The 15266-nt window shown below is 43.4% G+C and overlaps 1 protein-coding gene across 4 annotated transcripts in view; it reads left to right on the top strand.

Moving 5' to 3' along the window:
* The window catches only part of ALPK3 (alpha kinase 3), a 103055-nt gene that overhangs the window by 30261 nt on the left and 57528 nt on the right, over positions 1–15266 (top strand). For 3 of the 4 annotated variants that reach the window (XM_033920652.1, XM_033920650.1, XM_033920651.1), the window contains one exon: positions 13025–13142. In XM_033920652.1, coding sequence (XP_033776543.1) covers positions 13025–13142 — 118 coding nt within the window. Of the gene's footprint in view, positions 1–10237; positions 10309–13024; positions 13143–15266 lie in introns of those variants that run through there. The other variant, XM_033920653.1, reaches the window with a different exon arrangement.

The raw sequence follows: 15266 nt of genomic DNA, 5'->3' as shown, positions 1-15266 counted from the left end.
CAATTTGCATTGCAATGATTGTTCTTGTAAAGAGAAATCCTTAAGACAGCAGGAGGTATAGTGTCAGTCAGGAGTTATGACTAGGATTCTACGGGGCCGATGTTTGCCTGGCTCTGGAAGCAGGGCTGATCACACAGAAACCATGATGTCAGCTAACAAAAAAAGGAAAGAAGGGTGGGGGGAGGGGGGTGACATCTGCGGTCTCCACTAACATTTGTAGGACAGACCTATGATGCAACTTATAAGAGCTGGGAGTCAGTTTACAGAATATCTTGTTCAGAGACAAGCTATTTACATGCAGAAGCCAGTCCCTAATGTCAAATCTGAAAGTCAGTGATGAATAAAAAGCCAACGTGAAATTAAACTATCTTTTTTATGTTCAAAAAGTTTTATTGATTTTATATATGAGAAGAAATATAAAGCCAACAATATGGGTGTTCAAAAGAACACAGGATAACAATAGCATTAACAAATATGAAGTGCATCCACAATGAAAGAATAATCACAAAGGAATAAATGCATAAAAAGGACAAAGATGAGAATACATTAGTTCAAGAAAAGGGTGTACACCCAACAGGAGATGTGTTCTAATAATGAGTCATAGTAATCAGACATATTGATCCATCATAAAATGTAAAAATAAAAGAAAATGGTATATACAACAAGAGAAATATGACTACCAGAGAAAAGCCTGAGAACAGTTGATAAGGGGTAAGGTAAATTACAGCAAGCATTAAAAAATGTATATTTAACTGGTCAAGTGATCAAAGGGTAGTGAAAACAAACAAGGAAGGCAGCCTCAAATCTCAATAGGTTTTATTTGTCACTTAGATGTCTCTCAATTACTTTGGTCATTATTGTCAACAACTTTGTATATCACAAAATTATTTAAAAAAAAAAAAAAAAAGTATTTTTTTTTTTTAAATAAATTCTTTATTCATTTTTGAAATCAAATACATAGTGCAAACAGATGAATAATCAAGTAACATAACATAATACACTCTATTCCAACAAATAATCTAAAGCAATTTACCACCACCCCCCACTCCTGGATATGTACAGCAATTTTCAAAGGGAAATACTGCTAATAATTAACATTTAAGTCTTACAATATTTTGTTAACGGGCCCCAAATTTCTTTAAATTTGCTATGGTGTCCCAGCTGTAAAGAACTAATATTTTCAAATTTATAAATCTGGCATAAAGATTCCAACCAAAAACTATCATTTAAGTTACCCCAACTCTTTCAATTTTTCATTATAAGTTGCATTATAAGGTTCATTGCAAAAAATGGCTGCAATTTGCACAGGAGTGCCAACATTGGACTTGCACCCACTGGCAGAGGGTTGCCTTCTCTGATGAGTCACATTTTAAGCTCCATCGAACGGGTGGATGTTTGCATGTTAGGTGTGAAACTGCAACCATTGTTGGACGTATGCAAGCTGGTGGCGGCAGTATTATGGTCTGGGTCCCTTGATACCTCTCAAAGGCACTCTCAACCAATATGGGTATCTCTCCATTCTTGCTGATCAAGTACACCTGTACACGTTGACGGGATCTTTCAAAAGGACAATGCGACATGTCATACCACTAGAATTGCTTGCGAGTAGTTTGCAGAGCATGACCAAGCTACTTCCACGGCCGCAGAATTTCCCAGAGCTTAACCCAATTGAGCACATTTGGGACCACCTCAATCAACATGTTCAATGACTAGATCCACCACCATGCACCCATCAGCATGGTCAGACGCATTGCAGACTGCATGGCTCCAGATACCTCCAGCAACCATCCGGCATCTTACTGAGTCGCTCCCATGGTGTTTGGCTGCTGTCCATGCAGCCAGAGGTGGTCTTTCTGGATATTAGCAGGTGGTCATAATAATGTGACTCGACCGTGCATTTTTAATTGCGATTGATAATTAAGCATTAATTGCAGTTAACTCTGATTAACTTAAAGTACTAATTACTAGTAAAGCACTTAGCTATACTTGATAGCACTATATAGTCAAGCTGACAGTACTTGTGCTTGAAAACCACTAAGGGCTCCTTTTACGAAGCCGCGTTAGCGGCTTTATCGCACGCAACTTTTTAGCGCGCGCTAACCCCCGCGCTAGCCGAAAAACTACCACCTGTTCAAGAGGAGGCGGTAGCAGCTAGTGCGGCCGGCAAAATAGCACGCACTATTACGTGCCTTAAACCAAAGGAGCCCTAATACTCTTAGGCTGCTTTAACATATCTGCACTGGAAATCATGGCTATGCTTGAATATCCTTTGGAATGCTGTCTAGGTTAATTTCAGGTCAGCCGGTTGTTTATTAATAATCTTCTGCTAATCTGTGACACATATCCCTCAACAATGTATGTAGATGCATCGGTGTTGCATTACAATTGCTCCAATAGTGGCAAACTCCAAGAGCCCAGAGCCAGAATCTCCCAGCAGGGATCTGGGTTTGCTAAACACAGTGATTTATTGTTAGCCCTAAGAGCAGCTGAGAGGGGAGAATTAAAGGTTGCAGGAGATTAGACAAATAAGCCTCTGTTCCTTGGGGGGCTTTGTGGCATTGTCCTTCCTAGAAGGAAGTTCCTACATATGCCACAGCACTTTCCTGAGCAATTCAGTGATGTGACTTTGTTTGGAATTTAGTTACAACCTATAGCCGATGAAAACCTGTGGCAGCTGGTGCAAGTGTATGATATTTCCCTGATGCACTGACAACTGAAAAACGCTATAAGTTAGACAGGTGAACCATACCAGCATTTTAAACTCAACATTTTATTTACTGACCAGTATTAAGAGGGAATTACAGGTTTAACGGCTACCACTGAGCATGTCCCACATCCATGGATCTTCAGAGGTGCTATCTTCTTCACCTCCAACACCGAAATGTATCACAGTCGTAAAACAACATGACAAAGCAGTAGCTAGAGCTCTATGCCACCCCCACACCCCATAGATGGAAGACTCCATCTCCTGATACCCTCAATGCTCCATAGAAGCCCACTCCCCCAATGGTCCTCAGCTCCTACCAGGGGTTTCCGGGTGTCTAGTACCTGGGCCTGGGTTTAAAATGATGCCATTGACCCTTAGAGGTAGTCTCGTGGTACTAACATTAGAGGAAAAGCTGCCAAGTAATGGCACAGACCTTTGTTTGTTTACACCCTAAAAACCCCCCAACATATTACTACAGCAAGATTTCCCTTTGTTAAATCCATGTTGGCTCTACCCTACCAAACCATGTCTATCTACACGAATAGTAATTCTGTTCTTAACAACATTTTTTTTATCAGCCTTTCAGATTAGGTTTACTGTGAGTTTGAGTTTTTTAATCAGCTATTTCTCAAGCATCTTGTCACCTTATCTGTTCAACCTTTATGGTGAAGCTATCCTCAGAAATGCAAATTTGGAAGAAGAGGGTTGGTGGCCAAAATATAAACAACCTGTGCTGTGCAGATTACAATGTTCATCACCAGCAGCAAAGAATACATGCTGTAACTACTGAGAAAAGTCAAAGCCGAAAGTCATAACATGGGATTAGAAATTAATATAAACAAGACAAAGATCATGAACATGAAACATGATGAGGATTTTGAGCTTGAAGGCAATAGAAAAGAAGTTGTAAAGGATTTCAATCTCCTGGGCTCTTTCAAAAACAAAGAAGCAACTAGCGGGGAAGAAATACTCCACAGAATACACTGGGTTGCTCTTCAATGAAAGCTCTTGACAAAGTATTCAAAGGCAAGGAAATAACACTTCAAACGAAGATCAGACTTGTCCACGCACTCATTTTCTCAGTGGTCAATTATGGATGAGAAAGCTGGACAATACGGGGGTAATAATAATAAAAAAATAAAAGTCTAAAAAGTGTCCTAAATGGCTACTTGGACGATCAAAAAGCCTGATCGTCCAAGTACCCATAACCAAAGCTGGTTTTTAGACGTATCTAAAACCAACTTAGGCCTTTCCCCTGCCACTAAATGCACAGAGAGAAAAGAGGTGTGTTTAGAGGAGGGGAAAGGGCGGGCAGTGGGCGGGAGGTGGGCCGACCTACACCTAGGCGTACAACAGGTATAACTAAAACATTAACAGGTTGCTTAGTCGGCACTTAGACCTTTTTGACTTAGACGTAGTCAAACCAGGTCTAAGTGCCGAAAAAGGGGCCGCTGAGCTGATGACCGCTGGCGCCATCAGTTCAGCGGCCCGGCAACCTACCCACCGCAAGCATCGCGGCAGGAGAGATGCCTCATCTCCCCTACCATGATGCCATCACTCCTCTACCCGAACTGCCTGCTCCTCCTTCGCCTAAAAGCCCTTCTGTTGGACGTTTGGGGCTTAGGCGTTTTTTTGTTTCATTATGGCTGAAAAGTGTAGACGTGGTGTGGGTGTACTTTTAGACGTAGTGGTGATTGGACGTTTAGGCAGAGGAAGGCCATAATCAAACAAAGGACGTTTGGTTTGGTTATGGACACTTTCCCTGCTTCTGCGTTGAACGTTTAAGGACTTAGGCCAAAAGGGGACTTAGACGCTTTTTTTGATTATGCCCCTCCACGGAAACAAGACAGAAAGAAGATTGACTCATTTGAGCTTTGGTGTTGGAGAAGGATTTTATGCGTACCGTGAACCACCAGAAAAACTGACAAATTGATTCTGGAAGAGATCAAATCGGCTATTTCACTCGAAATGATGAAGTTATGACTGTCTTATTTTGGTCAAACTGTCAGAAGAGAAAGATTATTGGAGAAGGACATTATGTTTGAGAAGATCGAAGGAACCAGTTGAAGAGGGCGACCTTCAATCAGATGGCTGGAAATGTTGAAAACAACCATGAGGATGATGTGGGAGGATTTACAGGACTAGCAGAAAACCAATCTCTTTTTAAATCTGTAATTCATCGAGTCACTAGGACTCGAGCACGAGTCAATAGTACCTAAATGACTAACTAATTTGTCAAGCAGGTCAACCAGATTCCTGTATGATGCTGGCTGGTATTTCTGCAAACGTAAATTGTTTTGGTGACTGTACTTTTCTAAATCTTCTAAATAATCATGTGCCTGCTTCACAGTTTTCTCGATATCTTTCACTTTCTCATTGTGCCCTGGTGTTATCCTTTATGGCCAGCAGAATTATGTTTGGAAGAATTTCACAGTAGTGCCAACCTCGGACTGTCATAGGAGCATGGTAAGTGATGGCAGATAAAGACAAAAATGGCCCATCTAAACTAAACTAAACTAAGCCTTAAGTTTATATACCGCATCATCTCCACGGAAGTGGAGCTCGACACGGTTTACAAAGCTTAAAAATATAGGAAGAGACAGGAAAAGGATTTACAAAAGCATATAAAAAGAGGGGATGTAAACAGGAGGAGAGATGTTATATGCTAGAGAAAAGCCAGGTTTTCAGTTGTTTTCGGAATAGTAGGAGGGAGCCCAGGTTCCGCAGCGGGACAGTGAGATCGTTCCAAAGGCCCGTGATTTTGGAGAGGAGGGATCTTCCCAGTTGACCTGCGTGGAGGATGCCGTGTAGAGAGGGGAAAGATAGTTTATGTCTGTGGGCTGATCTGGTGGTAGCAGGCGTCAGGGCGAGGAAGGATAGAGGGATTAGGGGCGGAAGGATGCCGTGAATGATCTTGAAAGCTAGGCAGGAGCATTTGAAATGAATTCTGGAAAGTACTGCTTAGTTTAGACACATCCTCCCAGCAGATGTGCACAATAGTTTTCCAAATACAACTCAACATCAGTTCATCTCTTGCCGCTGTCTTCCATCTGAACTCTCAAACACTTCTCCTATATATCCCATGCATGACCATGTCTTTACAATGTCTTTTTTTTGGCACGCAGCTAAAATCATATATCACGTCTTTGAACAACTTTCTAAGTTGCAATAGATTTCTACAAAACCGTAAGGTACCAGACAATGCATTCCACATAAATGTTCCAGCTATAGAGAAACATGAATTTTTGGTCCGTAAATATCGTAAAATATTCCCCTTTGATGTGTCTAAAAACCAACAATTCTGTGACCTCAGCGTCCTCGGCGGAGTATATAGTGTTAGGCATTTTGCCAAATAATTCAGCAGGATGTCATAAACACCTTGTTGGACAAGTTTCAAAACTTTGAATTGGCTATGAAACAGAATCGGCAACCAATGCAATCTTTTTAAAAATAGGTGTCATGTGTTCGTATCTCAACCTCGGTCCTTCTACATCACAATTCTTTAATGCAAGGCTTGGGGGTTAGTGATTATCCCATTCATATTCTTCCTTCTCTCTTTAAAGAATGATGTGAAGATGGTTTCCCGCGGGAGATCACGGCTGACCCACGAGAGTGCGGGAGATGACCCGCAAAAACGGGAGACTTGGCAAGTCTGAATTAGCTGGCCATGGTTTTAATAATAATAATAACTTTATTTTTTCTATACCGCCACAGTGGTTAGTGCTGATATTCAGCAGCATTAGAGGGTTAAGTGCCACTGAATATCCGTGGAATAGCCCCACAAAAGTGATTTAAGTGGTTAGGGACCTCTACTACTACTACTATTAATTTCTAAAGCACTACAAGACATATGCAGTGCTGTACATCAAAACGAAGAAGAGACGGTCCCTGCTTAAAAGAGCTTACAGTCTAGTCAAGACAGACAAACTGGACAAGATGGTGTATCAATACACAGCTTCTCCTGCTCACTTTGAATATCGACCCCAATATTTGTCATGTATACGGCAAATTATAGTATTTTATCATCTATATGCATACTTGTGTGATCCACTCATGCTCTGCTTTGTCCAAACTCTACCTTTGTGTACACCCACTGACAAAGTACAATCATCATGTCATGGCCTGTACTTTTCAACTACATATCTGGTATTCTGTTAAAATCGGGATATTGTAGTACGTACAAATGTTGTGTGCTCGGATAAACCTCTAGAGATGAATAGAGAAACGGACTGACCCTTCAGGATGTGCACTGTTGCACTTAAAAAGAGACACAATTTTTTAAAATGCACTTTATTGCTGATGACCTCACTAGCTAAAATGTCTATTTCCTCGAGCATGAAAAATAAACTCTCATAAACGTAATTTACAATTAGAACAGGTTTGTGAGGTTGCATTGCCTTTATCTTACACTGTTGCCACTTACAGACCGTGAAAGGGATACATGCACTAAAATGGTTTATGAAAAGGCCTTCTCCTTTAAATGTTTCTTATGTGTTTTCATAGATAAATCTGTTTCTTGGCCAAGGCCAACAAACTGCTGTCAGTATAGTGATTGAATTCTCTTGCTTTTTTGTTTTTTGGCTGCCTGAAGTCCTGACGTCAATGCATCCTCCCCACTTGTATCTTTTGCTTGGGATTCAGATCCTGTTACTAGATGGTTCCAGGTTGTTGTGCAGGGCCAGGCAAAACCAGGCTTCTTGCATGTATGGAGAGAAACATAGAGATGTTGGATGGGGGGGGAAGGGGAGAGCTGAGGGGTAGGTTAAAGAAACCTTTTATATAGCCACAGAAAGGAGGGGGTGCATGGAAGGGCCCATCCAAAAAGGCTGCCCTAACTTTATCCATTTACTTAACCGATTATCGCCACTACCCAGTTAAGTCCAAGCACGAGCTGAGCTTTTTCATGGACTGCTCCAGCACTAACCAGATACTACTACTATTAATGTGAATATCGGTGACCAAAGCAATGGAAGTAAAACCTGGATGTCTCAATTTGTCCTCCTTTTTCTGGAGCCATATGGTAACCCTAGGCATGACCTCTCTTCTCTAAATCCATGGTGGTTATTCCCCAGGAAGCCATATTTGCCATATGACTAGTACATTTTATTTTGAACAATAGCTTCCATCAATTTACCTAGCACCAACATCAGGCTTATAAGTCCGTAGTTACATGGATCATTCCTGAAGCCCTTTTTGAATATTGGTTTTACGGTTCATAGACATAATCACGGAAGACAAAGGCACGTGCCGACAACTGAGCGCAAGACGGAGGTGCGCGCTGAAGAAAATTACTGTTTTTAGGGGCTCCGACGGGGGGTTTTGTTGGAGAGCCCCCCCACTTTACTTAATACAGATCGCGGCGGCGTTGTGGGGGGTTTGGGGGATTGTAACCCCCCACATTTTACTGGAAACTTAACTTTTTCCCTAAAAACAGGGAAAAAGTGAAGTTTTCAGTAAAACCCCAAACCCCCCACAACGCGGCATGAGCTGTATTAAGTAAAGTGGGGGGGTTCCCCCCCCACACCCCCCCCCCCGTCGGAGCCCCTAAAGACAGTAATTTTCTTTGGCGGACGCCTCTGCGCTGCGCTCAATTGTTTGCGCGCGCCTTTGCCCCAGCGCGCTTTTGACCTGACACTGGTTTTACATTGGCTACACATCAGTCGCCAAGTACAGAGGCAGATTTGAATGATAGGTTACACATTTACACATTACCTGTAGAAAGTGTGCAAGCCAGTTTCTATCTGAACTCTTTTAGAATTATGGAAAGATTACCATCAGATCTTGGTGATTTGCTACTACTGTATAATGATTTAAAGATCCTGTATGGCTTGTATTTGTGAAACTGTCCATTAATTCACCCCATACACTTTAAAGAAAGAGAGCTGTCCTGCCCAGGCAAGCTCAAGGGATACTGATGCCCTGAGCCAACTTGCTTTGGCAGTGCCCTCCATGGGTTAGGCATATCTCTTTCCCTTGGGCCAGCATTTCTCTCCCTCCCTCCCCCCCAGGTTGAGCAGTGCTCCTTCATCTTTCTCACTCCTCTGCTGTCCTGTAAAATTTATATGGTAACTGGCAGCAATAGCAGCAGCATGACAAGTTGCCTTTGACCAGCCCCAGGGATTTCCCTTTGCTGATTCCCTCCCCAGGAAATGGCATTAGAGACGGTGGAATACGGCAAAGGGAAGACCCAGAGCTGGCTAAAGGCAGCATGTCATGCTGCTGCCACTGGTGGGGGAATGAGATGGGTGGGGGGAGAGACTGGTCTAAAGAGGAGGGTGAGACAACAAGACCCAACCTGTAGACCGGGAAACCTCCAAGAGTATTTTGGTGCCCTTACCATATATACTCGAATATCAACCGAGATTTTTGGGCCCAAAAATGGGGGGTCTTGATTTATATTTGCGCCTCCTTTCGGTGATGGTGCTTTTTTCCTCCCCTTCCCACCCGATGACCAGTGTTGCTATTTTCCACCCTTTCCGATGTCTGGCACTGCTTTCCTCCACCCCCCCTCCAATGACCAGCACTGTTATCCCCACGATGACTGACATTGCTATCTCCCCCCCCCCCCCTGATGACTGGCACTCCTATTCTTCACTGCCTGCTCTCCCCTGCCCCAGACCGACATTACACTTACAGTCCCGATGCTCTGGAAGCCCACGCCGGCACTCTGTACTGGGCTGAAGGGCCTTGAGCGTCTGCACATGCTTAAGGCCTGCTGGCTCCCGCCCTCTATGGGATTTTCTGAAGGTTACCTCGGTTTATATTCAGATCTGTTTATATTTGAGTATACCTATTTGGTAATTGCCAATGCCCTGGGCCAGGGCCTCACCTGGTCCCTGGTTAAGCCAGCCCCAGTCCTACTTTCTTCATGAATCACTCATCAGCACTGCTTTACTCACTGCTTAAATTTGCTATAGCACTTGGCTCAGCGGGACTTCCAGCCCTGGTTAACTTACAATTTAAACCTAAATTCATGGAAACCCCCTATGAACATTGCCTTCCTTTTTCTACAAGGTAAACAGGTGGTGCTAGGGAATGGGGTCAGGGCAGGCCACTAGAGGTATGTGTGAAGGTTTCATTTTAAAATTTTCAGTTCCTGTTTCCTCCTGCTTTTTTCTGCTCTTGTCCCTGCAACATAGGTGGGGAGCTTCTTCCCCCAGTACCAACGGCAAATGATCTTTGAAAGCGAAACTCTGCAGGTAGCTTAAGTCAGTGGATTAGTAAGGGGGGGGCCCTCGCCTCTTCTCACTCCTCCCCTCGCCACACGTGCACCCCCCCTTCCCTTCCCCCGCACCTCTAATTGTTCACCACTGCGAGCAACCACTTTAACGCGCTCCTCGCGACCGCGCAGTCTCTCCCGCTGACGTCACTTCCGGGTGCCGCACAGTGGGAGAGACGACGGAGGGCGTGAGGAGCACGTTGAAGTTCTTGTTGCTCGCGGCAGAAGGGAAGGGGGGGACTCGCATGCAGGAGGGGAGATCGGAGCAGGGGGTGGAGACGAGGGGAGGGGTGCCACCGCCCCGGGCACCTCTCACCTTCGTAACGCCACTGGCTCAAGACACACCGCTTTTCTTCTGATAGCCGCTTCCTGCATTTTTAAAGTAAGGGCTTTTGCAGAAACCTACTATGGGTTGCAGTGCACTACCCCGCCCCCCTCCCCCCCCCCCCCGTTTTACAAAACCATAACATGGTTTTTAGCGCTGTGGCAATAGCTCCAAAACTCATGGAATTCCTATGAGCATCGGAGCTGTTATTGCCACAGGGTGGCGATAAAAACCACGCTACGGTTTTGTAAAAAGGGGGAGGGGGGTTAATGAGCAGTTTACCTGCCCTGCTCATTAATGGCCACTGCATAGTTTATAGAGCAGTGGGTCCCTGGAGGACCACCAGGCCCATCGGGTTTTCAGGCTAGTCCTAATGAATATGCATGAGAGAGATTTGCATATAATGGAAGTGACAGGCATGCAAATCTGCTCCATGCATATTCATTAGGGCTAGCCTGAAAACTCGATGGGCTTGGTGGTCCTCCAGGACAGGGTTGGGAACCACTGCTATAGACTATTATTTATAGCCCGCCTTTAACAAGATGGATTACAACCTTACACACATAAAAATTTACAAACTACATAAAATTTTACGATACAGAAAAATATCACATATAATCCTCTATCGTAATGAAACGCCAGTAATCATATTTCATGTTACAGAATAAATCATGTTTCTTAAAATGATGAACTTGATGAAAATGATGGTAGCTTATTCCATTCAGTTGGACCTGCAGGCGAGAATGTCTAACATATTTTTATTGTGAATAATTTTTAAGTTGTATGACTTTTTATGCTCTTAAAATTATTTTTTTGTAGTATGACTTGAAAATAGAATGCACTACACTTCTCCCTCCGTATTCGCGGTTTCAGCACTCGTGGTTTCGCTTATTGGCGATTTTTTGCATGTTGACTCCGCCCCCCCCCAAATTACATCATGATTAAAATTCTTTTTCTTTTATTGGACCGATAAATAAAGTTTAGCGCTTACCAACATTCGCTCTGAAAATCTCTGCTTCCCAGCTTCCCAGTGTGCACAGAGAAAAGCACTGCTTCCCAGCATGCCTGGAGAAAATCGCTAGGAATCTTTAGGAATCGCCTGCTAAAAGCCCTAACAGCTTTGTGAATCGCTGCTTGCCTGCCATAAGCCCTAATTGTGCCTCAATCTTTGATTATTGCATGGTGTGTCAAGGGTTTTAAGATATAGCGAATTTCAATAGTAATACATAGTGCCTGTTTCCAAAAACCGCGAATAACTTTTGAAATGTTATTCGCGGTTTCTATAGTAAAAACTCTGGCTGTTTCCATATTCACGGCTATGTTCCGCCCGCATCCACCGCGAATACAGAGGGAGAAGTGTAGTACTAAAAGGGTTTCTGCACCGAGGTTTACTTCCAGGGTAGGCAATACACAACATATTAAAATGCATGCTAATGAGCTTGTCAGCTACCGTGCTGCAATGCAGAGCTGTGCGCTGATGTGAGAGCTCACCAGCCAACCTACCTACCTCCTCGCTTCTGCTTCCAGTGCTTCCTCTTCAAATGGTGGTACCCAGCCAACCTACCTACCTATGCGCTTCTGCTTCCTCTTCAAAATGGTTGCACCCTGCCCGATGTAGTGCATCTTGGAATACACTGGGTGGGACTAGTCTGTCATATAAGGGAGTTTTTTTTTCTTATATAGCAGACTGGCCCTGCCCAGTGCATCCCTGGATTTACTGTGTGGGGTAGGGTGCTGACATTTTGGAGATGATGGTACTAGAGGAGGAATGAGTGGACATCACTCCTGCCTCATTTAGAGATATGGGAGTCTGGGGGGAGCCTTGGAGATAAGATGGGGGTGGGGAAAGCCACTAGGGACCTATTTTATTTAATTCAGGGAATTCAGACAGAAGACAGCTATAAAATATTTAAGATTTTAACGAAGACCCAATTGTCCTTTAGATTGTCATCTTTGTTATGGGAATTAGGATGTCCTCCAGAAAGCCTACGATTTATTGTAGGGAAGGGAATGAATTCTGGAACGTAAGTTAAAAATGTAGAGATGTTAGGGAAATAATGCTTGTATGGATGAAAGTTATTCTTGGGGGTTAATGGATTCGGCCTGTCCTATTTTCATTACGGAGTTCTTTTCAATCTCAAATGATTCAATTGTAATTTTGTAAACCACTCTGAGCTGGTGAGGGCAAGCGGTACATCAAATTTAAAAATAAGCATAAATAAACATCAACATAAGCACCAGGGATGGGGGAGTCAGGTCAGGTTGAGGGGGTACTGCAGATTTTTTTTTTATTGATAGGGGGAGGCCCATGCGTAAACTTGCTGGAAATTTGTTTATTTTAAAATGTCATTCTATCTGTCAGTGCATGACAGAGCCAATCGCCACTCACACACTGGATGCCATTTTTCAATGAGCGGTTGATTACTGCCAAAATTTTAACACAGCAGTAATTTGCATCCTCATTGAATACTGCATCTCGTGGCCATCTTTTAGCGGAAAGCTCTCAGTAGAAACTACGGTCAGTGACTGTACCGTGTGGCATTCTGCATCGATCTCTTAATTTTTATATAGCCGTATATTTCTCTTAAATACAAAACCTTCATTTTTCTTTTGCGATGTCGACTATTATGGTTTTCTGTGCTGTATGCTGCCATTGCGTAGCTTATAAAGTCTTCCATCCTCAAACCTCATTCCTTTTCATACTCTGATCTTATGAAAACATTATATAGCTTAGCAAAATGTCACCAGCTGCATTTCCATCTTAAAATTTCAGGGTACCCAGTGCCTGAAGTGACCTGGTATAAGGATGATGAAGAGATGGATCGATACTGCGGCTTACCTAAGTATCAAATCTTACGCAATGGAAAGCGTCACACTCTTCAGCTCTACAAGTAAGTGAGAGACGCTATGGAAGCTAAACTCTTTCATTTTGTGACTGGGCTTCACTGATGCTATCTAATACAGCCATCCCAGATGGGCAGAATGGATGGGCCATTTGGCCTTTATCTGCCATCATGTTTCTATAACTATAAAGCTCTATGACCTCACAATGCAAGTGTTAAGAGCCTTAGCCTATAATCATAAAGTTCTATGACCTCACAATGCACGTGTAAAGAGCCTTAGCCTATAGGGAGATGAGATGCAAATGTTAAGAACCTTAGCCAATAGGGAGAGGAGGAGATAGTGGATGCTGCAGATGGAAAGGTCGTTTGGCCTTTATCTGCCATCATGTTTCTATGTTTCTGTGTTTCTATCCCAATCCAATCCTTGGAGCACACATAGTCCCATCGAGTTTTATTAAAACACTTTAACTGGGGAATTAATATATTCTGCGAGTGTGGGTCACTACTAACAGTTAATGTAACAGCTTGACAATAAGCACCGATTCCCATGTTAATGGACAAATGTGAAATGGAACAGGGAATGGGTGAGAACTGAGAGGGGGGGAGATTGTTTCTTACACTTAGGACTAGATTCATTCAATCTGCGCAGAGTGCTATTTCTGAGCCAAATGTTGGGTATGGGGATTTACACCAACTAAAACCTGGTGTGAATCCTGGCACATAAGCTAGGCATGGATCCTCAATATTCAGTAATACTGCATGCATCTGTAGTGAGCGCTCCTGACCCGCCTATGCCCCTCCCATAGCTAAGCCCTTTTTGTGTTGCACACCATAAGATTTTGCATGTGGATCTTTCTAAAATAGCCTTAGCAAGATGCATGTGCAAATCCACAATATTGTCAATGAACGTTAGCCATTTTAGTTGCATGTGCATCTCAAGAGAGCGCATAATTTTGCGTGTGGCAATTTACATGCCGTTTATAGAATCCAGGGGATAACGTGCATTACAGTACCATATATTAACTGTTAATGCAAGAGACAACATGGAGCAGGCAATGCCCCAAGTGGCATGACAGAGAAGATTCCCCTAGGCCTGACCTCCAAAGGGGGCCCAGCACTGTCTATAGAAAAGCTGCTTTTTTTCTGGATTCCTGTAACAGGCAGAAGGCTGGATCAGTCTCCTGCTCCTGTGCTACATTATTGTGTTAATTCTGCTCTGCTGACCACAGGTTCTTCTTCCGGCTCTGTCCTGCCTCTTCTGTGAAGCACTTCCTGTTTCCTCATAGGTGAGAGAGGACATATCAGGAAAAAGGACCCATAGTCGGTAGATCAGAGTTAACACAATAATGCGATAACATAACCCAGCATACAGGATCATCACTCAAACTACTGCCTCAGGTAAGTAGGGGGGGTGGGGGGGGGGGGAGAGGTCAGGAGCTCGAATACTCCTGGCCTGGCTTTGTCTCTCGGTGGGCCTGGCAGTAAGTGTATTGTCTACTTATCCCAGGACAAGCAGGCAGTATATTCTCACATATGAGTGATGTCATCCATGGAGCCCAGTTCGGACAGTACAAAAGTGTACTGTCACTTTAAAGTGTATTATGCATGCACCAGTGCCTTTTCGCCCAACGCCGGCTCGCAGGAATATCAGTTCTCAGTTTTCTATAGAGCTGAAGTTTTTAGAGTCATTCTGAAAGGTCACTTGGACACACAAAGTCAGAGGCGTGAAGAAGTACAAGTTTTATTCACAGCATGCATGCTGGACCCCTGAGCTCCAAGCTGGCTCAGAAGTGCCGAAACCAGGAAGTTACAGAGATATTTATTCATTTTTCTGGCTATACAACTGAATTCTAGAAAAAGCTTTTCACGTGTTACTTTTCTTAACACTCATTGGTTCTAAGCTCACACTAGCAGGTCACTAGCAGGACACTTATCTAACTCTAACAGTTAAATGTACAGAAGGGCAGGGTACATCATGGCTCAAACTCTTATCTATTCAGCTTACAATGTGGTAAGGTAGGGACATACATTTTAGGCAGATGCAGTCAATAGATTATACACTGTTTTCAGCTATGTAGGCCAGAGCAATATTTTAAACAACAGTTAACTATTTCATGACCCTACATTCCCCCCTTTCAGGCTGGCGTACCTAAGGAGCCAAGCCTGACAAAA

The sequence above is a fragment of the Geotrypetes seraphini genome, chromosome 14 (genome assembly GCF_902459505.1).
Source record: "Geotrypetes seraphini chromosome 14, aGeoSer1.1, whole genome shotgun sequence".
Lineage (NCBI taxonomy): Eukaryota > Metazoa > Chordata > Amphibia > Gymnophiona > Dermophiidae > Geotrypetes > Geotrypetes seraphini.
The sequence above is the reverse complement of the archived record's forward strand: the minus strand, read 5'-3'. Positions and strand labels throughout refer to the sequence as shown.